The sequence below is a fragment of the Apodemus sylvaticus genome, chromosome 20, assembly GCF_947179515.1.
Source record: "Apodemus sylvaticus chromosome 20, mApoSyl1.1, whole genome shotgun sequence".
Classification (NCBI taxonomy): domain Eukaryota; kingdom Metazoa; phylum Chordata; class Mammalia; order Rodentia; family Muridae; genus Apodemus; species Apodemus sylvaticus.
Genome location: NC_067491.1, coordinates 11,657,031 through 11,682,734, shown reverse-complemented (window position 1 = coordinate 11,682,734; position 25,704 = coordinate 11,657,031). Strand labels below are relative to the sequence as shown.

The 25,704-nt window shown below is 46.8% G+C and overlaps 1 protein-coding gene across 2 annotated transcripts in view; it reads right to left on the bottom strand.

Moving 5' to 3' along the window:
- Positions 1-13,427: 13,427 nt before the first annotated feature.
- Srgap1 (SLIT-ROBO Rho GTPase activating protein 1) overlaps positions 13,428-25,704 on the bottom strand; it is a 283,518-nt gene continuing 271,241 nt past the window's right edge. For both annotated transcript variants that reach the window (XM_052164951.1, XM_052164952.1), the window contains exon 22: positions 13,428-18,630. In XM_052164951.1, coding sequence (XP_052020911.1) covers positions 18,253-18,630 — 378 coding nt within the window. In that variant the 3' untranslated portion in view covers positions 13,428-18,252. The remainder of the gene's footprint in view (positions 18,631-25,704) is intronic.

Sequence of the window (25,704 nt, the reverse complement as noted above, 5' to 3'; positions counted from 1 at the left end):
TCCCTTGGTGTTGTAGGTGTACACCATTTCTGTATGCTCACATTCCTGGTGTCTCCTGTGTGTCTCCAGTATTCTCTTAAAAGGACACGGGGGTGGGGTGGGGGAGTGGGGGTAGGAGTAGTGGAGAGATGGCTCAGTGGTTAAGAGCCCTGACTGCTCTTCCAGAGGTCCTGAGTTCAAATCCCAGCAACCACATGGTGGCTCACAACTATCCATAATGAGATCTGACACCCTCTTCTGGTGTGTCTGAAGACAGCTACAGTGTACTTACACATATAATAATAAATAAATCTTTAAAAAGTGTTCCAAATAACCCTTGCCAAACATTAAAAAAAAGAAGAAGAAAAAGAGAAAAGAAAAAAAAAAGGACAGCAAGATTAGGGATACCCTGATGGTCTTGTTTTAACTCAATCACTTCTTTAAAGACCTTATCTCCAAACACAGTCATATCTGAGATGGTGTCTTCAAAGTCTCAGTACAAGGCGCTTGTGAAGACGTATTAGAGCTCACAACAGACCAGAGACATCATGGTTCCCTCAATAGTTCACATCAACTCTCTGGCTAGGGCTTAAAAGCAACAGTGCAACAAACTTCCTGAAATAAGAAACACATTACCTTTCTCTGTACAAAAGGAGGACACTGGAGCAGTCAGTGGAGGCGTGAGGCCATTTCTTTTAAAGATCTGTTGATTTTTAATTATGCAGATGGGTATATTTTTGTATGTGTATATGCCACACTTGTGCTGGTGCGCCATGAGGCCAGGAGAGGGCGCCAGATCCACTGGCGCTGGCATTAAAGCTGTTGTAAGCCACTCAACATGAGTTCTGGGAATTGAACTTCCAGAGCAACAAGTGCTTTTAACTGCTGAGCCATGCCCCAGCTCCTAAGACTGCGAATCTCAACCTTCCTGAGGCTGCGACCCTTTAATACAGATCCTCATGTCTTGACCCCCACAACCATAAAATTATTTTCGTTGTTACTTTGTAACTGTAATTTTGCTACTGTTAATGAATCATAATGTATCTATTTTTGGAGATAGAGGTTTGCCAAAGGGATCATGACCCCTTTGAGAACAGCTGCCCTAAGTTTGATTGGGTTTCCTCTGGCCCAGTTAGATGGACTTTGGAGTGATCTGTGAAAAACAGAGTATTATTAAATGTAGGTAGTACAAAAGGACGGGAGAAAAGGCTTGGTTTAAGGTAGCCTCTTACTGGTAGATCCGCTTCCCTCTAAGGTAGTGGTTTTCTTCCTGTGGGTTGCGACCTGTTTGGGGAGGGTTGCATATCAGATATCCTGCATATAAGATATTTACATCGTGATTCATAACAATAGCAAAATTATAGCTATGAAGTAGCAACGAAATAGTTTTACAGTCGGAGGTCACCACAAGGTGAGGAACTGTATTAAAGGGTCGCAGCATCAGGAAGGTTGAGAGCCAGTGATCTATGAGTTAAAACTGTGGCTGATCTCTGACCATAAAACTTTTCTTGCTACTTTGTAGCTATAAAACTGCAAGGGCAGCCAGGCAATGGTGGCACATGCCTTTAATCCCAGCACTCTGGGAGGCAGAGGCAGGCGGGTTTCTGAGTTTGAGGCTCATCCTGGTCTACCGAGTGAGTTCCAGAACAGTCAGGTCTATACAGAGAAACCCTGTCTCAAAAAACCAAAACCAACCAAACAAACAAACAAACTTTAAGGACAATGGCTAATAGGAACAACTGCACATCTCTATAAAAGCCCAGATTCCTAGTGTCTCTGACAGCAGCAGACAATGAAGTGGCCATTCCTAAGCAAAAGCAATTTCTTGCTAATCCATTTAGCCTTTATTACATTTTTCTTTTCTTTTCCTTCCCTTTTTCCTTCCCTTTTCCTTCCCTTTTTCCTTCCCTCCTTCCTTCCTTTTTTCCTCCCTCCCTCCCTCCCTCCCCCCTCTCTCTTTCTCTTTCTTTCTTTCTTTCTTTCTTTCTTTCTTTCTTTCTTTCTTTCTTTCTTTCTTTCTTTCTTTCTTTCTTTCTTTCTTTCTTTCTTTTTTCTGTTATCTAACTAGCGGAAGTAGATGGCTTTCAGCCCAGGGCAGTGGCCAACTGTGGTGCGCTGTGTGATCCCACATTGAGGGCCTTGAAGGGGTAAGCTAGTACAGGAGAGATGAAGATGTTTGTCTGGTTGAAGTGGACCCTGTGTGTCCATCCACAGATCTGCCTGTTATGCCGCTACCACCTGTTTTCAGGTCAACCCCTCTACAGTGCTTTCTCCCCACCTTGCCGCATCACACCTTTGTTTTTGCTTTTTTCTAAGTGACAGTGCTGGGTGGCTGGTGTGTGCTATCTCTCAGCAGGTGTGCCTGAGCTATGTAAGAAACGTGTGGCCCCCGGGACAGTGGAAGCGGCATGCTGTTGACACGAGTTCTTTTGTTTGTTTGTTTTTTTTTTTTTTTTTTTTTTTTTTTTTTTTTTTTTTTGGATTTGGTTTTTTCGAGACAGGGTTTCTCTGTGTAGCCTCTTCCTCCCAGAGTGCTGGGATTACAGGCGTGCACCACCACCGCCCGGCTGACACAAGTTCTTACAGGCTGGTTGTGAAAGCCAGTCTTAGTTGTCAACGTGATACACCAGAGAAGAGGGACCCTCGACTGGGGAGTTGCCATCATCTGCTTGGCCTATGGGCATGTCTGGGGGGGCGTATTTTCTCCATTGCTAATTGATGTAGCATGGTCCAGACCATAGCGGGCAGTGATAGACGCAGGCTGTACCAGAACGGTACCTGAGCAGGCCAGAGGGAGCGAGCTGGTGAACAGCATTTACCTGGTCTCTGCTGCAGTTCCTGCCTCCAAGTTCCCCCTCAGATCCTACCCTCAAGTCCCTTAATGATGGAGTGTGAGGTGGACAGCTATGCCAAATAAACTCTTTCCTCCTCCATCTTGGTCTTGTTTAATCTATCACAGCAACAGAAAGCAAGCTGGAACAGGAATTGGTATCACAGAGATAGCCCTGACTATGCTGTTTTGGGAAGCTTATAGAAACAATCAGAACTTTGGGCTGGAAAAGTTGAGTTCTTAGAACTTAATAAGCTGTTCTATGAGGGCTTAGATGATATAATCAATGTAGATATTGGTATCTGGCCTATGAAAACAGAATTCCTTGAGAATCCTTCACAGACTGACAGGGCCATTTGTGTGATATTTTGAGTGAAGCATCTGTGGAAGTGAAACCCATGCTTCCCTGGGACAGTCGATGCTGGTCAGGTGGGGTTGAAAAATCAGCTGTGGGAATCAGAGACCAGCATCACTGAGATAAAATCTTTTGGGGAGCATTTCCTCAGGGTCAGAACCCAGAAGGTGTAGTCCAGATGTGGCCAAGCCAACTCCTCAAGTTAATGCCAATGCTAATGGCAATGTCTAAGAATCTCCCAGACGGTAATGGTTTTGAAGAGATGAAAGAGTCCAGGAGATCAGCTGAGGCTTAGCATTCGGAGAGGCCATTGCTGAAGGTGCAGCTTCCGCTGTAGTGGAAACCTCAGGGTTGAAGGGGCCATGGAGATGCAGTGAGGCTTGTACCATGTGGCAGGGCCACAGTCCCTTAAGAACTTCGGAGAGGCGATCGGTGGGGGTGCAGCTCAGTAGATACTGTGGAGGCCCGAGCATCCTGGAGGTGCCAGGACCGTGAGCTAACTTCCGAGGACATGGAGTGGAGCCAGCCTGAGTCTGCTAGGCAAGCTGTGAGTGTTGAAGATGGCAGAACTAGAGAGGCATGACCATCTAAGCCCTTTGCAGCCCAGGAGGTCATGAGTGAGTCCATGATGCCAAACACTGAGTTATTTACATTACAGGACTTGTTTTGACTTTGATTTGGTTGTAATTGCACCCTCCTTTCTCTCATTTGAACAAGAAACTGTACATGCCTACCCGTGTGTTAGTGTATGTGTGTATGGGTGTGCACATGCCTATGCATGTATTAGTGAGTATGTATGTGTATGTAGATGTGCACATGCCTATGTGTGTATTAGTGTGTATGTGTGTATAGGTGTGCACATGCCTATTGTGTATTAGTGTGTGTATGGGTGTACACATGCCTATGCATGTATTAGTGTGTGTGTATGTATGTGTGTAGGCATGCACATGTCTATGTGTGTATTAGTTTCTGTATTGTGTGTGTATGTGTGTGTTTGTGTGTGTATGTGTGTGTGTATGTGTGTATGTGAGTATTGCAGGTGTGCCAATACTGCTGTAAGTATTTGTGTGTGTGTTTGTGTGTGTGTCTCATCTCTGTTGCCATGTCAACCGAGTTTTCAGTATACCTTATATGTGACTTTGGTGTTTTAACTATCATGTGCTCTGGGGAGTTTCTTTTCTAGACCTGTCCATGCGGCAGTCTAGTGCTGCTCATGTCTGCCATGTGTCTTTCTTAGCAGAGGGAACCCTTCTTGTATGATCTTGTTGACGATCTGCTCCGTGTCATTGTCTTGGGATTCCTGAAAGGATAGAAAATAATACAGCCTAACTCTAATGACCCCAAGAAATCAGGAGTTTAAAATGCTATCTCGCTTTGTTAGAAACTAGGTAAAAGGTCACATTCCAGAGCCCGCCCTTTGTTTAGACCTAGCAGAAAGGCCTTGAATAGGTGGTGATCCTGGCCCCATAGGGTAACTGGAAATGGGCTAAGCTTATCTTGCTTCTGTAAACTTACGCCATTACCCCTAAGCAGGAGTTCACGCAGCTGTAGACATTATAGGAAACTAATTGGTCCACTGAGCGCGGGCTCCAATAATTTAAACTGATTGGCCTAAAAACTATGGAATGGTACAATTCAATTGGCTCGCATTTTGCGGGCTCTCCATGCTAAGAAATGATTGGTTTGTGATTCACGGGCTCTGTCGTAAACTTATAAAAGCTGTCGCAATTCGGCACTCGGGGTCCATAGTCCTCTAACCCTGTGTGGTGCACGGCTATGGAACCGAGAATTCTGGAATAAAGAAATCCTCATGCTATTGCATCGAGACTGTTTCTCGAGAGTGATTTGGGTGTCGCCTTCCGGGGTGTGGGGTGCTGGGGCTGAAAGGACTTTCGGCAGCAGGATGAAAGGGCTTAAAAGGGGGGAGTATAGGGGGTTAGGTGAGTGTGGCTAGGCGGTGTGGGGGAAGGTGTCCAGGCAGGCCGTTGCCTGGGCACCTCTGTCCCTGAGGGACCACACACACACAGACATGGTATAGAATAGAGTTTATTCAGAGTAGGGGATGGGAGTTAGTGGTAGAGAGAGAGAGGGAGAGAGAGGGAGAGAGAGAGAGAGAGAGAGAGAGAGAGAGAGAGAGAGAGAGAGAGAGAGAGAGAATAGAGAGAGTGGAGTGGAGGCCGGCCATGACCACGTGGAGGGGGGGAAGAGCCCCAGGGGCAGAGAGGTGAGAGTATGTGGGAGAGCAGAGAGCAAAGAGGGAGAGGAGGAGCAAGTAGCCCCTCTTATAGTGGGCCAGATCTCTGGGGCAGGGCATACCTGGCTATTGCCAGGTAGTTGTGGGGTGGAGCTTAACCAAAACCCCAACAGGGGCACCCTCGGTTTTTGGGGTCTTACAATTCCTTCCCTTTTTCTATGCCTGTAACCTGAAGATTTGTTCTTTTTATGGTGGTCTGAAATTCCTGAGCACTTCTTTTACACCATTTCTTTTTTCTCTTCTTTTCTTTTCCTTCTTTGTTTGTTTGTTTGTTTTGGTTTTTTGAGACAGGGTTTCTCTGTGTAGCCCTGGCTGTCCTGGAACTCACTCTGTAGACCAGACTGGCCTCGAATTTAGAAATCCTCCTGCCTTGCCTCCCAAGTGCTGGGATTAAAGTCACGTGCCACCACCGCCTGCTCATTTTTCTGTTTGTTTGGTTTTTTGTTTTTTGGATTTGGTTTTTTCCAGACAGGGTTTCTCTGTGTAGCCCTGGCTGTCCTAGAACTCACTCTGTAGACCAGGCTGGCCTCAAACTCAGAAATCTGCCTGCCTCTGCCTCCCAGAGTGCTGGGATTACAGGCGTGCACCACCAGTGTCCCGCCCGGCTCATTTTTCTTATTTCTTATAAATTAATTAATTCATTTTTGAGGCAGGGTTTTATTATGTACCTGGCTGTCCTGGAACATACTATATAGACCAGGCTGGCCTTGAACTCACAGAGATCTATCTGCCTCTGCCTCCTGAGGGCTGGGACTAAAGTGTGTGCCACCTCCACATCCACCCCACCCCCACCCCATTGATCCATCTAGTTCCTCCATCTTGTCTTCAAGTTCTGGTGTTATGTTTTCCATTCTACTGGTAAAGATTTTCTCTGTTTTCTAGTTGGGTTGTCGAACTTTTCAATTCCATCTTCATTTCAGCTTGAATTTTCTTCAGTACTTTGATTTCTTTACTGAATCCAGTTTTCAAATTCTGGATTGCCCTCACAATTTATTCAGCTATTTTCTTAGACTCTGAAGTTTGTCTCCACTTTAAAGTTCTCGGAGGCATTTGTTCCTGTCCTTTTAAAACCTTTTTGATCATGTTTATGAGTTTATAATGGTTATTTTAAATTCTGTGTCCTAGGGTTCATCTAGGTAATTCTTAGTGCTATGTGTCTCTGTATTTGTGTATCTGTGTGTGTCTGTGTGTGTATTTGTATGTGTGTATATGTCAGTCTGTGTATGTCTGTCTGTGTGTATATGTGAGTCTGTGTGTGTGTGTGTGTTTATCTGTCTCTTTGTGTATGTGTGTGATCTTGGCCTTATCATTTGTGGTTTGTAATGTGATCTTGTCTGTAAACCTCTTTCTCTGTCTGTCTGTGTGTCTGTCTTCTCTCTCTCTCTCTCTCTCTCTCTCTCTCTCTCTCTCTGTGTGTGTGTGTATGTGTGTGTGATCTTGACCTTTCAGACCATTTGTGGCTGCAATGTGACCTGGCCTGTGGCCTTCTTACATTAGTTCTGTGTCCAGTGTGGGATTCTTGTAGCCTGACTCACTCTGAGCCAGCACATGAGCGGCAGGACTTTGAGCTAGGTCCGCAAGTGTGGAGAAAGCATGGGTGGGCAAGGTTCTGGGGAGGTCATGAGAGCGAAAGTGTCAGCTGTGTGTGCAGAGCAGCGCCTGGGGGAGCCCCATGTGCAGAGCAGCGCCCGGGGGGGGGGGGAGCCGTGTGTGCAGAGCAGTGCCGGGGGGGGGGGAGCCCTGTGTGCAGAGCAGCGCCCGGGGGGAGCCGTGTGTGCAGAGCAGCGCCCGGGGGGAGCCCTGTGTGCAGAGCAGCGCCCGGGGAAGCCGTGTGTGCAGAGCAGCGCCCGGGGAAGTCGTGTGTGCAGAGCTATGCTCAGGAGTGCAGAGTGAGCTATCACAGCAACAGAGAGCAAACTGGATCCCAATGCAGTTCTGCCTTTCACACCCCAGCCACTCGCTCTCTGGGGTTCCAGGCAGACAACTATGCTAGCAACACTTTTACCTTTAGCTTAAATTACCCGGTCGGTCTATTTTGGCTTGCAATCATGAACACTAATATCCTTTATATATTCTCCAGAGATGCTGATGACAAAAACAGGGGGTCCGGGGTGGGGAGAGGGAGGGAGAAGGAAGGAGACAGAGGAGAAGGGAGGGAGTGGGGAGGAAGACAACAAAGGAGAGGGAGATAGAGAAGGGGAGGGTAAAGGAAGGGGAGGGCAAGGGAGAGAGGCAGTTCCCTCCCAGGGGCAGTTCCCAAACTTCACCCCACAACTCCTGGCTGCAACACCACCTTATGAGCATCCTGTGTGTCCCTTTGTCATTGTGTCATGGCCACAGTTATGCCCGACCTTGTTCAACTGTGACAGCTTCCTTCAAGGTAAACACCCCTGCAGCCGACAAGAACTGCCCCTGTTCTTTACAAGGGAACTCACCAGGCGCATGCATGCTGACTTTGACAGACAGGCTGGCCGGCAGTCTTAGTGAGAGTGTCATTTCTTTCTCAATTATTATTAATTAGTGTATGTGTGTAAGAATGCAGGTGTGTACGTGTCAATGTGTCCATCATTGTGTATGCGCATGCCTATGTGCGTATTAGAGTGTGTGTGTGCATATATGTGTATATGTATGTATAGGTGTGCACATGCCTATGTATTAGTGTGTGTATGGGTGTACACATGCCTCTATGCATGTATTAGTGTGTATGTATGTATATGTGTGTAGGTATGCACATGCCTATGTGTAATAGTATGTGTAGGGTATGTGTGTGTGTATGTGTGTGAGAATGCAGGTGTGCCGGTATTGCTGCAAATATTAGTGTGTGTGTGTGTGTGTGTGTGTGTGTGTGAGTGAGAGAGAGAGAGAGAGAGAGAGAGCAGGTCTTCATGTGTTGACATGTGCATGTGTATGTGTGTGTGTGTGTGTGTGTGTGTGTGTGTGAGCGTGTGTGTATGCAGGTGTGTACATGCCAATGCATGCATGTGGAGGTCATAGACAGTTTTCTTGCTGGGTTCCCTCCCTTCACAATGGGCTCTGGGTTGTCAACTCGGGGTCGTCAGGAACTCATTTGCTCACAGCAAGTGCTTTTGACTGCTCGGCCATCCTGCCCAGCCTCTGCCTTTTAAGTCAGCTGAACGTGCTTGCAGGCAAGAAAGGAACCTACCATGTCCACTGCTTTTCTGTGGCAAAGAAAACCAGAGCACCGACATTAACCCTTAATTAGAATCAACTGGGGTCTAAATAGAGCTGGAGGCCATTCTAAAAATGCCCATCTTGTGAGAGGCCTTGGGGAATCAGGAATGCCATCCCACGATTCAGTAAAGTGTATTCTGTAAATGACAAGATCCGGTGGGGGGGTGTGGTGGGGTGGGGTCGCGGGGCGACAGAACCCTGAAGTGGAGCAGAGAGGGGATTTCCTCCAGGTCTCCAAAGGCCTTCCTTCAGCGGATGGAGCACCCGTCTTCTGTGCCAATGGTGCTTTCTCTCATGAAAATGTTAGGCTAAAACTTTATTTTTCTTGTTTTTGCAAAACTAGATTTTTTTAAAATCCACCCTAAAAAATAATACATAACAAAACATAGAAGGAAAAATGGTCACTGACAGTCTCAGCATCTGAAGATAATTCCCCCATCAGCTAAAGGGGGAGTTTGGACGGTGAACTCTGACTGCGGGATCCAAGGGTCCTTCTAATTTTAGGCTCATTTGCATTTCACAGTTCTAACAGCGACATAGGAGCCAGTGAGGTGATGTGTTTTTGCTTTCATAGAGGATTATTTATTGCTCTTAATTGTCTTCGTTCCCCGGAGTAACCAGTTCTTTCTTAAGGGCAAAGTAAACCTTCATTCAAAAGTCTCTCCCCATCAAAGCTGTAAGAGAGGCGCAGACATGAGGGACGAGAAAAAGCAGGAGGATGTAGCGCTCAGAGCCGAGTCAGACTGATCCACACTATGTGCAAAGGATGCCGTCTTGTCTTAACCGCGAGGCCTGGAACCTCTAGGAAGGGAGTGTCGTTCTGGGCCGGCTACATTCCTTAGGAAGGAGGCAGGGATTTCCAAATACTCAGCAGTGCTCAAGTTGATCTGAGCAGACAGTTCTTCTGTTACCTATGCCCATGACAAAATGGCAAAGGGACAGAGAACATTAATGTATTAACAAGGTAACCGTGTACCCTGCATAGTTTAAAATAGCATTAAATTTTAAGTCAACTCTCAAGGACTTTCCCTAGCACATCAGCAAATGAGAACATAATCTCCTCTGTTCAGCCGCCTGGACTAGCAAAGAGTTGTAACCAGTAAGTGTGAGGGGAGGTTTTTCCTGCACCCAGTAGGCCCAGTTATGAGGCATGCCTTAAATATAACACTGCCAGTGAAGCGGGGTGAGCCTCTGTCTTTGTGTGGAATTGCCACTTTATACTCTCCCAACCGGTGTAGGGAGCAAGGACTTCTTGCAGTTCTGTGCTTTGGACACAGCCATCAAAGGCCAATAACTGTTGCAGGATTTTCCATGTCCAATCATATTAGGGCAGTAGAAGGCCTGTGATTGGACAGGAAAGGGGAGGCGGAGCTAGGAGTTGGGGGTGGGGCCACACAGATCGCAGGAGGAGAACAGAGAAGAATCGAGGGTTTCAGATGTGGTCCTGGGTGGCATTTAGTAGCCACAAATAGCTAAGTGTTTATAAGGTTAGAAATATTGGGATAAAGCTTTCATCATTATCAACTGGCTCTAAAATTATTGTATCGACATCTTGTAAATTGCAATATTATTTATACATACATCTGATTGTATAATTAAGCTTTAAGAGTTTTCATTTACTTGGTTACTGGAATGTGGGTCCGCCAGTTAAAGGGGTTTATGGCGGAGAGAACACAGCTGAGATGCTGTGGGAGCTAGCTGGGAGTGAAAGGCTCGGTGCTGAGTGGGGTCCCGCCGGGACACGTGCTGAGGCCTGGTGGGCAGGAGAGATAGCGGGTTTCTTTTTTCTTTTTTTCTTTGCTTTTTTTTTTTTTTTTTTTTTTGACAGGATTTCTCTGTGTAAACCTGGCTGTCCTGGAACTCACTCTGTAGACCAGGCTGGCCTTGAACTCAGAAACCCACCAGCCTCTAGCGGGTTTCTTTTTTAATATTTCCCCCATAACAAATAGCCGTGTAGCTGCAGACCCATTGCTTTGGCTTTGTTTTAACTTTAATTATTCTTTGTGAGTTTCCCATCATGCACCCAACCCCCCTCATCTCCTCACTCCCTTGTATCCGTCCTGTGCCCTTGCAGCCTCCGCACAAAATAAAGCACACACACACACACACACACACACACACACACAAATAAAACGAAGCATAGAAAACATCTCATTGTGGGGGTTTAAACCTGTGTTAGGAGACAGGAGAACCTGGGAGTTCTGTCATGGGAACTATGATGGTAGCCGCCAACAGGAACGGAAGCAGCCACCAGCAAGAGCAGTGGCTTGTCCCTTGGCCAGCCCTCCTGTAATGAGGGCCTCCCGCTGGGAGGTGCTGGGCAGGGATCCCCCTCAGTTTATCCTTCCGGGCTAATTGCACACCTGCCCACATCTCTTAGTTTATTCAAGATCGAACTAAATTGGCAACCAAGATTGCCTGTCAAGGCAGATTTGACGGTGGTGATTGGCAGTTGGAATTTGAGGCTCAGCTGCTTCAACTCTGAGCGTGTCACCAGGGCAACTCCCGCTGCTACAGTGGGTGGCTGCACTTGTCTTCACGGTGGCCAATATTTTCCCACGGTGGCCAGAACTTTCTGGGGTTTGTTTTCTATAACCCTTTCCAACCGTCTTGCAATGTCAGTCCAATCATAAATTAATCATTCTACATACATTTCTCAATGTCACCAGCCTTTAAAACTAAAACCCTGCATTTGGCTTCTCTGTGGATTTTATTTTACAGGCTCATTTACTTAATGTAAGTCACGTGTAGAGTCCAAAGGCGATTCTGGGGACAGGCTGTTGGGTATGCCTTGACAGCCTCTCTCCTCATCACTGAGGCAGGCTGAGGCTCTTGGATCAAGGGTGCAGAACACCATGATCTTTCCAGAACAATCTTCCTGTCTTTGCCTGTCTGGTGATGAACCCTAAAAGGCCTGTCGTTAATATAGCTCCATTCTTTTGTTTTGGTTTTTGAGACCCTGGCTGTCCTGGAACTCACTGTGTAGACCAGGCTGGCCTCCAGCTCCGGAGACATCCTCCGGCCTCTGCCTCCCAGTGCTGGGATTAAGGGATAGAGGAGCCAGGTGTGGCAGGTCACATCTTTAGCCCTAGCAGGTGCAAGGCTGCGACAGGATGGCAAGTTCGAGGCCATCCTGTGTTACGTAGTAAGATCCTGTCTTAAAAAAACAATGTGATGAAACCTAAAACCAAACCAACCAAACAAGGAGAGAAGACTGACCCCTGGAATGAGATTTGGCACAGATTTCAGGCTTTGGGGATATTTTTACTACCCCTGAGTCAAACCTGGGGAGTTTTTCTTCTCCTGATTCTGAAGTACTTAAGGAAAATCTTAGTGGGTGCAGTGAGTGCTAAGAGCACAGTGGACAGACCCACGGAGATGGGGGCTTTGCTCCCCGAGTGAGGCATGTGGGAAATGGGTGTGTGCAGCAGGTTGAGACAGGCTGAGGCTACTGGATCATGGGTACAAAACACCTTGCTCTTTCTGGAACAATCTTCCTGTCTCACTTGGACATCTGTTCCTGGTAAGCAGCCTGTGAGTCCAACCTTCCGTAAGGACAGTGGGCACTGGGGAAAGGGACCCGGCAGCAGCATCAAGTGAGTCACAGTGGTTTTAGAGTCTTCCAGGAGGAGTTCGTGCCTCCAGATGGGAAGAAACTCACTGTACCTTTGGGTAGACCCTCTGACCAATGGTCAGACCATCCTTCTTCCATCAGGGGCAGGAAACAATTTTAACTGGTAGAGTTATCTATTTTGCATTAATTCCTCTGGGTTTAATTGATGACTTTTGCATATGAAACCCAAAGACTAATTAGGAAACACTTCTGAGATAGAAGTCTAGGTAGCAAGAGAAACCGAAGAACTTCTGGCTTAACTCCTGGTTGTTTGTTCTTCTCTTGTGCTGGGGACTGGACGGGGGCTTGTACTTGCTGGTAGATCCACTACTGAGCAAAATCCTCAGTGCCTAATAACATTCAATGAAAGGAACCAGATATAAAATCGGTGTAAACCCACACACAGGCCGTCACATGGACAGGTTTGGTGGTCAGCTAGGGTGTGAGGTGTCAGCGTGCCAGTTCCGCTGTGGCTAGTGTGCTGTTTCTTGATCTGGGTGGTAGACACATCTCTTTTCTGGTGGTTGGGCTTGAATGTTTTTGTGTGCTGATTGCTTGTTCTATCACCAAACTGCATATCCCCTCAGCCCCAGTATTTCTTTATAAAAACCCACTACGCTAATAATCAGTACACCTTTTTTTTTCCTGTACATATTTTATACTTCAATTGAAAGCGAGTTCTGATCAATATATTTCTTTAAAGCATCACATTTGGCAGTTTTCAATTTGGCAGGTGACTGCTTCAATTTGATCTGGAAGAGTTGGCTTTTATGTTTGAAATTAAAATGTTGATACCTGACTCTAAACAGAGTCAACACCGAGGATTCTATTTCAGTATATTAAAATGAAACAAAGACTAGCTTGGCAGGACTTAGTGTGGGAAGGACTGTGGGATAAGGTACTAGACTCAGTACCTCTTCCTTCCCCACACAGGTGTCCCCAGCCAAGACTCTGAAGAGCTGCAGCTCCCCAGACAGGGCTGTGTATAGGAGGCCTCACTTTCAAAGGCATGAACCAAACTGAATGTGAAACAAAAATCTTTTCTTAAAATTAGAGCCAGGTGTTATGGTGTTTGCTTTTAATCCCGGCAGAGGCATATAGATCTTACTGAGTTGAGGCCAGCCTGATCTACATATTGAGTTCCAGGACATCCAGGGCTACATATAGAGACCCACTCTCAAACAAAACAAAATTAAAAAACAGCTAAAATATCACATTCTTTAATGCAACCCAGCTCTCCAGGAGAACAAGAGTCAAAAAGGAACAGACAGGACAGTCACAGCAAATCATGAGCAGACAAAGGCGACCAGAACTACCATATTTATTATAAAGCTACACCTTGAAGAACAAACCCGACCGTATACTGAGGCCTGGAATGGTACATGCCAAAAATGTACTGTACTATACAGAAAAGTGCATCGTCACGACAAATTAACAAAACATTTTTTCTTCCAGGACTGTAAAAGCGTCCCTTTTTCTCCTCACCTCAGAGAGGAGGGGGGTGTACTGGAGAGCAGGGATGGAGCAAGGGGGCAGGGTGGCAGCGGCAGTGTGGGTGGGGCATGGCGGGAAGGTTGGATCGGACAGCAGGGAGTCACGGCGGGATGAGAAAGGCACAGTCACGTCTAGGAGGGCAACAAGACAGCGCGATAATCCACACGGATGCGAGATGCACAGGACAGAGGCCCAGGAAGATGATGGGAGTGGGGAGAGGCTGGGAACAAGAGGAGGGAGTTTGAGAACGTGGTGGTGGTGGGCGGTGGGCGGGACCTAGGGAAACAGTCCAAGAGCAAGGCTAACGCTAAGATAGGAAGGCACTTTCACATGTACATACTACAGATGTACATTGACACACTTAGGTAACCGTCACAAGCAGAAAGCTACCAGTACTGCAACTGACCAAACCTCCAGGAAAGGACAAGACTGGTTTAATTACGTGAGCGGGAGTTATCGATAAGAATGCAGGGACGGAGCAATCTCTCCCGTGACACGGCCACCTACTACGCTTTAGATATCTACAATCACCATCACACTACACACGGAACCTAGGTGAACGCTCTACGGAGGGGCATCCACGAACGCACGGTTTATATAGTTTTCTTTTACTAGTTTCTAAGATAAGCATTATGGAACCCGGTACGATTATTTCAACATACAAAATTCCCCTATGTAATTTAAAGAAACAGTTACCCATTTTGATTATACCACTGAGACTCTTTTTTTTTTTTAAATAAAGTATATTAGGATGAATGAAAACTGTCTCTGACTTTACAGTCTATGCCAAAGTCATCTGCTGTAAGCCTGAGGCTCCAGCCTGCTGGACTTGAGGGGGGTTCTCACCTCAGGAGGTCAGTCTCAAGTAGGGGGTTCTATTTGCACTTTCAGAGTCTCTGTTTTAGGGTCTCAGTGGTGGATACCAAAGATGGTACCCCAAATGCAGTTCCTGCATTTATGGTCTTTTCTACTGTGGCCGGGAAAAATATCAACCCAAATAGACTCTCAATGGACTCATAGCCTCCATACTGTTGGATTTCAGATATTAGATCATGGTTCCTTCTGCACGTAGATGGCAGAGACGGAACAATCCCAACATGCTAAGACCACTACCACCAACCCAGTTTCTTAGTTCCAGGATAGAGCCACTTTGGGGATGGCACATGCAGAGACAGAAAAACTCAAGAGAGACTGACCGACCCTTGGGAGCTCTTTATCCATTGGTAATAGTAGAATGAGTGGGACCTCGCATGAATTGTTCTGTGGCTGGCTCATGGGGCACCAGAGTCAGATTACGTTCCCTGAAGGAACACGAGGAAAACTGTTGAACAATGGTGTGGTGTGTGACAAGGGCTTTTACACAGTGCCCTCAGCAGTTCGGAAGTTTATGTGACACTCCTCAGAGGATGTGCAGCAGTTCCTAGCAATCTGTTCCGCACACCAACTCACACCACCACGGGGCTTTGCAAATCCCCATCAGGGGTTGTATGGATGGGCGGCAGCTGCGTGCTGTCAGCTGCGAATCTTTAGTGCATGTGGAGACTACATTGTGGTATTGTTTTGGACTGTCGCTTCACTCAGACACTCCCACAAACCCAACACTCCCAGACTCCCAAAAGCTGCATGTGGACTGTGAGATCTGGAAATGGGGGAGAGCAGAGAGTACTTCGGGGTTCATTTCCTTCCTTTGTGCCTTCCTGCTGTGCTACATCTGTGGTTCAAACCAGGCCCTGCAAGGTGACCCTTCTCCACTGCTGCAGCCTAGAGAGCTTTACTGAGTTTTTAGGATCCTCTGGCAGGGGTGGGGGTGGCCTTACCTTAAACTATTCTGTGCATGGCTCACAGGGTGGCAAAGTTAGAAGGGGAAACTAGGCCCGTTGGGCCATTTCTAAGGAGGGCAAGCCTTGGTGAGCGCTTAGCAGGAGGCCATCTATGCTCTTTGTTTTCATTTGAGACAAATATAAGCCTGGAAACTGGCAACAGGTACCGGACGGAAGATGGAGAAGGTAAAGGAGTGATGGAATCAACCAGGAGCCATTTCCTAGAGGAAGAGGCCCCAGTGATGTACAAAAGCAAGGCCTTTGTTATTCAGGTCAGCAGAGTCCTGACCTAGCATAGACCTAGGCGTAGCTGGAGCACTGAAGGCATCCGGACTCAGGTGGCAGTGGGGGTGGGGTGGATGGGTGGAGGAGGCTGCTAGGGAGCTAAGGAAGTAAAGATCTGAAAAGCTAAAATTAAAGCTTAAGAAAGGCGTTTACAGGGCTGGAGAGAGAGATGGCCCTATAGATTTAAGAGCACCGGCTACTCTTCCCCAGGTCCTGAGTTCCCAGCAACCACAGGGTGGCTCACAACCATCCATAATGAGATCTGACGCCCTCTTCTGGTGTGTCTGAAGACAGCTACAGTGTACTTAGATATAATAAATAAATCTTTGGGCTGGAGTGAGCAGGGCCGGAGAGCAGAGGTCCTGAATTCAATGAAGAAGAAGAAGAAGAGGAAGAAGAGGAAGAGAGGAGGAGGGGGAGGAGGAGGAGGAGGAAGAGAAAAAAATGCATTTGCAAACGATGGTTCTAAGAATCATTGTTGTTTTCTAAATAAGTTGCGGGTTCATTTAGGAGATAATACACTTCCAAGGAGAACAGCAGTGGGTGTCAAAGGGCAATCCTGGCTGGGTTTCCTTGGTTTCTTTTTTCAAAATGGTCAGAAAGGATGTTTCTGAAAAGTTCGAGGTTTAAAACCTTACCATACCTGAAGTACCTGGGGGTAGGGAGTATGTCTTCAGTACATCTGTGAAAGGAGGAGAGTGACTTGGAAGGGGAGTATTCATTAATATTTTTTCCTGCAATGGGATGACTAGACTGGCAAACTGTGAGGTAGCCATTGGTGTCAGTCTTGACTTTAGCGCAGGTTGGTTTCTGTAGGAGTTACTGTCAGTGCTGTGCTACTCTTAGGTGGGCAAGCAACCAGCTGCCAGCCATTTGAAATTAGACCTAGAAGGTAATTAATGGTGGGTGGGCCCTGAGGGGTTTGCTTTGAGCCATCTCTTTGCTTCATCAGGAAGTTGAATATTAATACAGATGTCGGCTGCTGAGACCTGGGAAATTGTGATTTGTACCTTAGTGGAAACAGTTGTGTGCAGAATGATCTTGGGGGGTAGGGGAGGGCTGGGATATACAGCTCAGTGGTAGTGTATACTTAGCATGCAAGAGGTCTCTGTCAGTCCCCAGAACCAAACAAACACAAATCTACCATATATTTTTTTTAAGGTAGAGGAAAAATATAGTATATATGATAAAGAAAATGGCTATATGCTAAATTACCAGGGAAAGAGGTCCCCAGTTAAGCCCATTGGACCATAGGAGTTCTGTAGAGATCATAATGCAAAACCCAAAAAGCAAACAACAAACAGGAGAACAGAAGTCACGATTCTGAGGTACAAAACCGAGAAGGCACCATCCCGGCGCCACAAGGTCATCTTCCCGTGGTGGCTTCTCATGACTCTCATTCAGTACCGTAGCCAGGTCTGGCTTGGCTCAGAGAGAGCTGTGGCGAGCAGAGCTGGGGCTTCCAAACTGGGGACCATTGGGCCTTTGTGGCAGAAAGGAAACCAAGATAATTTAGTCACCACATCAGTGAATCAAGGATTAATTTCCCATCTGGTGGTTTCCATCGCCATGAAGGAGAACACGGCGTTCAGGGGTAGGCAGACATAGCTCTCAGGCAGTTACTGAACACATTTGCAAGAGTCTGTGGTGTAACCAGAGAGTCCTCACGATTTGGCCGCTCCAGTCCTTTGGAAGTGTAGGGGGTGGACTTGGACTTCTCCGGGGCCTGATCGAGTTCTTTGAGGGAGCAGCATCAACAGCTTTGGAGACACTTTCCCTAACTGCCTTTTCCAGGTCCTGTTCAAGCAACATCTGAGTATCTTCTGCACCCTTCCACGGAGTCTCTGACCTGGCTCTGGGGAAATGACATTTACAGAAGGGTCCGTCACTGAATCTTTCAAGCCATGAACTGAAGGACCCACTGGACTCCCCTCTGTGACCTTCATCAGGTGCGGCGCCACTCTGGACAGAGTTAGAGGTGCTTGTTGTCAGTTACTAGGCAACCAGTGCTCTTCCCACAAGTGTCAGAAATCATGGCAGGTGAGGACACTCCAGTAAGACCTGGGAATTCGGGTTTTCTTGCTTCTGGGGCACTCGCCTGGGCTACACTACATCTGAAGCCATATACCGTGTTGGGTGAGGCGTTGCCTTCATTACAAGGGTGCAGCATTGGATTTTCAAGTAAGTCTAAGTGTTTCTATTGTCTTTAAAATGACAGGTGTCCAGTTATTTAAAAAAAAAATTACAAAATACAAATGCCCATGTTAATTTAGCTAGTCCCAGACATCATTACATTCGACACAACATAGAAAAGCTAAAGGGTCTCCAGTTATATGCGTGAGACTGAGGAAGGTTGTGGGTCACCATGACTCTGGCCACTAATGCATTTTCACTTTCAGACCTCTCCCCTCCCCTCGTGACCTTCGTGTTTTACATTGTGCAAGACTTGTCTGCGGGACCCTGGGAGGGTGCGGCGGGTCCTACGGCAGGGTTTGTTTTTGGAAGAACAGCAGGCTTTGGCCTAAGGGCCGGGGGCTTCAGCTGGATACCCATCCTTGGCGCCACCGTCGGCTTGAAAGTACTCATGGTATCGCTGGAGGAGCTGGTGCTCCGGCGAATCTGAGGCTCTGAGCTCCTGAGGGCGACATTGTGCAGCGGGCTGAGCGACTCTGTGGAAGTGGCAGGGGTGGGTGCGTTCTTCACTTGTTCCAAGGTGTCGAGCACGACATCGGGGGTGTGCTTCACCGTGCTCTGCCTCTCCAGCTCACGGAGTTCGTTCAAAGCCGTGTTCATGGTCTCTTCGATATCCTAGTGGAAAGAAATTAGAAGAGGAGAGACTGGTGGTTACAGAGACAAGGCAGAGAGTGTAAGTATTTGAACATTGCGGTCTGTCCACAGAGTATGCACACCATTACCTTTTGCGTCTGGGTTGACTCTAAATGATCTCAAGACTTAGAAGCAAAGCACATTGAGTCACAGGTTGGACAACTGTCATTCTCAGGCACTAGGCAACCTACCGAGGTCTCCCTCTCTTGTGCGTGATTGATTAGAATTCTGTTTCGTCTTGGTGTGCGTGTGATTGTGTGCTTGTGCTCCGGCCGGCAGGTCTGAGGTCAACCTTGGGTGTTGTCCTTCTGTTTTAAAATAAGCGTGCCTTGCTGGTCTGGAACTCACTGTTTAAGATAGGCTGACTGGCTGGCTGACCCTAGGGCTCTGCCTGTCTCTGCCTCCCCTGCGCTGGTTTAACAAGCGCACACCGGCAAACCCTGAGTTTGAATCTTTGTTCTGAGGATGGAATACACATCCTCATGGTTGTGCATCATGAGCTTTACCACCTGAGCCCCACCCCCCCAACCCCTCTTGACATATGTACCAAAGTGAAAACCCCACTCATAAGTCCCAGAATGTAAGTATTAAAACGTAAAACATTTAGTCAGAAAACTGCACTACGGGTGTGTGTAATGGCCAGCGTGGGTTATGATGTACATCCATTGCCTGATGTGTTTATTACTTCTTTGTGCTGGGAGCGTTCAGATCGTTTTCTAATGAATAATACTTAAATATCTAATATTACACATTGTAGTTTTAATGACACACTGCTGCCTTAGCCTCAGAGCTGCAACCTAGCCACCAGCCCCTCCCGGCTTGGCTCCAGGGTCAGTGTTGCACCATCCCTGACCCGGCTTCTCTTTCCTACTGCCTTTGCTCCTGGAGGGGTCTCATTATACCAACCCACTCCCGAGACCCTTGAATCTTCAGATAAAAGACACACACACTGCTCTGTTACCTTTAGAACCTGCCTCTAGGCACGATTCCCGCGCGCAGATACCTCCTGCCTGGAAATGCATGCCCTTATCAATTTATTATCCCCATCTCTTCTTCCGCCCTAAGCTTAATGGCTTCCCTGAGGTAGTGCTCCCACCCCCAACATCCTTGGCCCCTGCCCAAAGTGGCTGCAGGCCCCAGCTTCCCTGAGTGAGACCTTACACAGCTGCTGCTTTCTTCTTGTTCCAAAGCATGGCAGAAAAAGCCCTTCTCTCCCCCCTTCTTTATTGACAAGTCAAGAACCAATTGGGGAACAAGACCTTGAGGAGAGAACCTCCCCTTAGAAAACTACTACTTATGGGACACTAGAAGCCATCCTGACCGACCCAACCACCTCCTGTACTTAACAATTCTCTCTCCAAGTCATCCCCACGCCTCCTGGCCTCCGTGCTACCTATGGACCCCATGTTTTCCGATGATCTCTCAGAACGAGATAGTTGTCTCCTTCTCTCTAGTGGACATGATCCAACCCCACCCCCAAGCGCCTCTCACATGGTAGGGCTAGTTGTGATGAGCTGTTTGCTGGCCTGTGGGGGGAGGTTTTCATTTCTCATCCTGAGAAGTGGCTTTGTCTGGGAGTCTCCCTGACCCCAATGTTTAAAATATGGTATTCTAGACGGTTCTGCTGAGAAATCTGCACTAGTGTTAGGATCCCTCATATGGGTTTTGACTTTATTCTCTTGCTGCTTTTACTATTCATTCTCTCTCTCTCTCTCTCTCTCTCTCTCTCTCTCTCTCTCTCTCTCTCTCTCTCCTCTACCCCTCCCTCCCTTGATTGAAATGCTCATTGGAGAAGACATCTTGGATTGGGCCTAATCAGGGAACTTTCAACTTCAGAGACTTGGACTTCCACATTTCTTTCAAAATTTGGGAAGTTCTCGCTTGTTATTAGTTACTTTTTGCACCTTTCCCCGTGGCTGTTCCTTCTGGAATTCCCACGATGTGGGTATTAGCTATTTCATTGTATCCTAGAAGTCGCTTGAGCCTTCCCTACGTTTTCCTGTCCCGGTGTTTTGCTCTGGGGGGCCCATTCAGAAGCCCCGTCTTGAACTCCTGAACTCGGTCTGTGGCTCGGGTGCAGTTTTCTATTGCGGCTCCCGATTGTATTCTTCTTTTCTTCTTTCTTTTTAAATCCCACTTGCTAAATTCTTCAGGCATGAGGTTTTTGTTTGCATTTGTCTCTTGATCTTTATGTCTTTGTTGATTTTTATCACTTAGGTTGTGGAGGGCATCGGTGAGTTCTCTGAGTCGTTCATATTCTCGTTCTCTATTCTGCTATCAACATTCTCTTGAGTTTGTTTTCAAGCCAATACATTTCCTATCCTTTGGGGTCTGCGAACAAGTGTTACTCTGGTCCGAACCTCTTCATAATTTGTTGCTTCCTTGGCTGATATTTTTTTCCATCTAGTATATATATATTCACATCTTTAAGTTTTATAGGTTATTTATTCTTTTCAGAGGGTATTCACACCTGTGGATGGGGCCTAACCCTGTATTAGGGCTTTCTTTGGTTAGGTATATTGTTGCCCTGATTCTAGATGGACTCACTGGTGTAGGGGGGCTATAGATGTGTGCTTCATCTACACTCCATCAGTGATGTCTACATGGCGTCATCGTTCTGGGATGCAGGGCATGTGGCTGCAGGGGTATGATGGTTTTGGTGGGGTGGGGGTGTGGGTGGGAGGGTGGGGGGTTGGGGCCACTACCTGATTTATTGTTGGGATGGCATGGTGTATGCAGGTACCGTGGGGCTGCAGCTGTCTGGCCTTTGGTAGGCAGAGCTCCCACCTGACTGTTGGGCGTGGCTCTTGTAGGTACAGGGAAGCAGGACTATGCCTGGATGTCTGTGGACTGGTGTAACATAGGTGTGGGTCTTGTATGCAGTATGTCAGTTAGACTGATGGGGACATTGGGTCACTGCCCGGATGGCTGCTGGGCCAAGGGTAGGCACATTTGGTATGCCACCAAGTCGTTTGCCAGCTGGCCCTCTGAATAACATCCCTTGCTGCCTACCTGTGGAAGCTGCATTTGAATTTGAAAGTTGAGATCTTGTCGGCTGGGCCTAGCCAGGTTATGATGCCGTAGCCAGTTGGGTGGGCACAGTAGACGGCAACAGAGACACAGGAAAGGACATAGATGACTGTGGTCACTGGGCATTAGAAAAACCCACTCAACTGAGGGCTCGGTTCTAAGGTGGAGGGTGCTTAGGTCATCTCCAGTCGCAATGAGGACGTCCCGGGGCGACTTTCCTTCTCCCATGAGAAGTTCATCTTAGCCCTGAATCCATTAGGAGGGGGAGACAGGCTATGTGCTGGCTAAGTTTTTATGTCAACCTGAAAAAGGCTAGAGTAATTCTGAAAGTAGGAGCCTCAGCTGAGAAAGTCCCTCCACTGGGCTGGCCTGTGGCCAAGCAGCCTGTGGTGCATCTTCTTTATCAGTGACTGAAGGAGGAGGGCCCAGTCCATTGCGGGTGGCGCCTCCCTAGGCAGGCGGTCTCGGGTGGTATAGGAATGGAGGCTGAGCTAGCCTGAGGAGCAAGCCAGTAAGCAGCGCCCCTTGGTTCCTGTCTCACTGGAGTGCTCGCCCGGACATCCCCGGACACTAGACTACAAGCGGGGACATAAAATAGCCCCTTGCCTTCACAAGCACTCTCCTCCCTGTGGTGCTCTCTCCACTTTAGACTTAAAAACCATTAATGCTCATGCGGCTTTCCAGGGGAGCACAGTGGGGGGGAGGAGGGGTGCGGTCCTAGGGAGCACGGTGAGGGGAAGGAGAGGGGGAGCACACCAGCACTCTTCCTTGCTTCCTTAGTCAGGTTGGATGGATCAGTTTCCTATTCTTTATCATGGCTCCGCCCCTTTTGTGGGGGAAGGGCAGGGACCAGCCATAGGTAACTCTATTTTGTCTTCTTTCTCATATTATGGAAAACATGAGGATAAAAAATGGAGGTACATTTGCCATGCTTATGTAAGTATGTGAAAGGCTGTAAAGGAAGGATCTATATGCATGCACACCTGACTGAAAAAAAAAGCGAGATTACGCATAATAAATCTGCCAGATGTATCACCTTGATAAAGGTCACTGCACTTTTACACAGGAAACACGGTAAGGACATCCATACAGCGTGGACATCTGCCTAGCAACTGTCTGTCCGACCTTAGATGGATGCCAGCCTTGTCATTTATTAATCCTGGTATCCAAGGATGATTCTTTCATGATAATGCATTTCTATTCATTTCACCTTTAAAAGGTTTCTGCATCTCCATGTCCTTGAATTCGCTCCCAGTTTACTACAGTAGCACATCCCCAAGTCATGCTCTGCCATTTCCCAGTACACACCCCCTGTCTTAGAAGAATGTCCCTGGTTGTCATTTAGGCTGACAGTGTAGAGACACGACACACTTTTTGCACGGCGTTCGATTCTCTAGGGCTACCATTCAGTGACTCACTCTTGGGCTGGAGCTCTGTGAACAAGGGCTGGGCTGTCCGTTGTTTTGAGAAAAATCACAGCACTAGCAGTGTTTCATGGAGTATGAAAGCCAATTAATACCGCCATGCCAATGCATGCTTTCAATCACTGAACTGATGGAAATTCTACATGTGGGTACAAAAGTATTTTACTTTGTCTTTTGCATAGTCATTAACTAACATTCCTATGAACAAGTTCTAGTGTTCTACATCACAGTAGGGCAACTATAGTTCAGAATTATAGTTGATAAAGAGCCAAACCCAAGAGCGAAAATATCCAAGGAAGCCGAAAGCTCACTTGAAACTTCAGACTGCATACACATACCAAATTATTAGAGTACATCCTATAATATGTAAAGTCCTTATACCAATAATAAGAATTAAAATAGAAATGCATTAAAGTTAAAAAATACTGATTTCCTTGTATTTATCACTTATGTTATCAAATTAAAATATATCATCAACCCAGTTCAGATGTAAAAAGAGAACTATAGAAAGTTATTTCAAAGGGCAAAGTATGCACCACTGAAGAGTTGAAAAAGATAATGCATGCTCTCTGTGTTATACACACACGAAAAAGTGTGCACCATTGAAGAGTTGATATAGACAATGCATGATCTCTTTCTCTTCTCTTTCTCTCTCTCTCTCTCAAAAATTGATACCATTCAGAACTGAAAGGAACCTTGGCAAAGGCAACAGTGTGTGTGCACCCTGAGGACATTGTGCTGTATGGAATAATACAGTAACGGACATATAAACATTGTATCATACATGTACCAGGTATGGGAAGTGGTCAGGTTCACAGAAACAGAAGACAGTAGTTGCCAGAGCTGTGGGAAGGGGGCATAGGAGAAAGTATACCTGTGTAATGTTCTAGGGAGTTATTTCTTAAGGATGGAAATATTCTTTACTGAATTATCTATACTTTAAATGCTTAAGACAGTAAAATTTATAACTCTTCTTTAACCAGGAATTCATAACAGGCAGTGTTGAGATGATGGGGGGGCACAACCTGCCTTGTTCTAATGGAAACACGTTTTTCTCTTCATTCCCAGGACCCCTTTGGTGCACCTGGACCATAATCCTTACTCCCCACACAGTGTGACCACCTCCCTTGTGTTCTCCCCAGCTGTACCGGCAGCAGCTTGAGAAGGCAGCTGCATCGAAGCTGTCCATCAGGAAAGCCTACCACAGGTCCCGGTACAGTCAGAGCTCAACAAGCATTTGCTAAATGAAGCCGCAAAGCCATGATGTTAAACCACAGTATCTGATAAAGAATGAACTGGACCATGGCGTGATGGTCCACTGTAGACAGGGCACACTCCCTTCCAGTCTCCTGCAGGGATCCTGCTGATTGGTTTAACAAAAGAACTAGCATGTTTCTGCATGAACGTCACCGCTGTGATACTCATTTGTCCCTGTGGGAATCTTTGAAGGCTGGAGATGGGAGGATGGATAAAAGAAAAGGCTTTTCAAGGATGAAGAACAGATGGTACAGAATTCTGTTTACCTGGTGACTTTTGTTTTTATGAGTTACGATAAAAGGATTTCCTGGCTCTGGCAGCAAGAGGGTTAAACAGTGTATTATGTATCTTTTTACCCTCAAGCTCCTAGGTCTGTCTCTAAACCCAATCAGATTTCACCTGCTTCTCACAGCAGGGAATCTAGGGGCTTCTGAAAGCGTGGCCCTCAGCTACGGTCAAATGGAACTGGTTCTATAGGTTTCAAAGGGCCTTGCATAACCCTCTAAATAGACTCAAAGGTCAAAAGTCTTTTTTTCCCCTATACTTAAAATTCATTTAATTGTTTATAAATGTATGAAACTATTCAAATAGCCTAACTTACCATCCAGAATTCCTCATCATCAGGATACTAAAATAGTCTGGGACTGGGTCAACTAAGGATTCCTGGGGGGTTCTAGAATAATCCATTTTCTGACTTGTTTCTTGCCCCTTCTCCTCGCCCTCACTTAGGTAATTTTAAAGCTTTAGAAACAGCGGGAGACAGCTGAGACTCCTCCAGTCCAGTACCAAATGTATCCACTTTCCACTGCTCGCTACAAAGACATGTTCTGAACCGGGGTGGAGTGGCTAACTCATCCATCCCAGTAGCTTGTGTCTTGTCACTTCTGATTATTAGAGATAAACTACAGATGTAGTCTGTGCCAGGAAGGGAAGACACTGTATTCAAGAGTCCTTTAAATGGTTAACCATGATTGATGACATTATTTATCGACTAATCTGTCAGTCGCTAACTTTAAAAAAAAATGTCACCTTTGCTTTCTACTGCTTTGTCTTGTGTCTGGGCTCTCTCCACTGTGCTCTAACCACTGGTCCGTCGAGCGAGCTTTAGGACGTTTTGGGCTCTGTTAGCAGGTTCTTCCCCTTCCTTTCCAGTATTTTCCTGGCTGTTCGCCAATGATGGGCCTTGGATGTCTGGGTGCACTGGCTGGTCTTGAGTGTCAACTTGACATGAGCTGGAGTTCTCACAGAGAAGGGAGCCTCCCGTGAGGGAATGAGATCCAGCTGTGGGGCATTTTCTCAATTAATGGTAAAGGGTGGGAAGGCCCCTTGTGGGTGGTGCCATCCC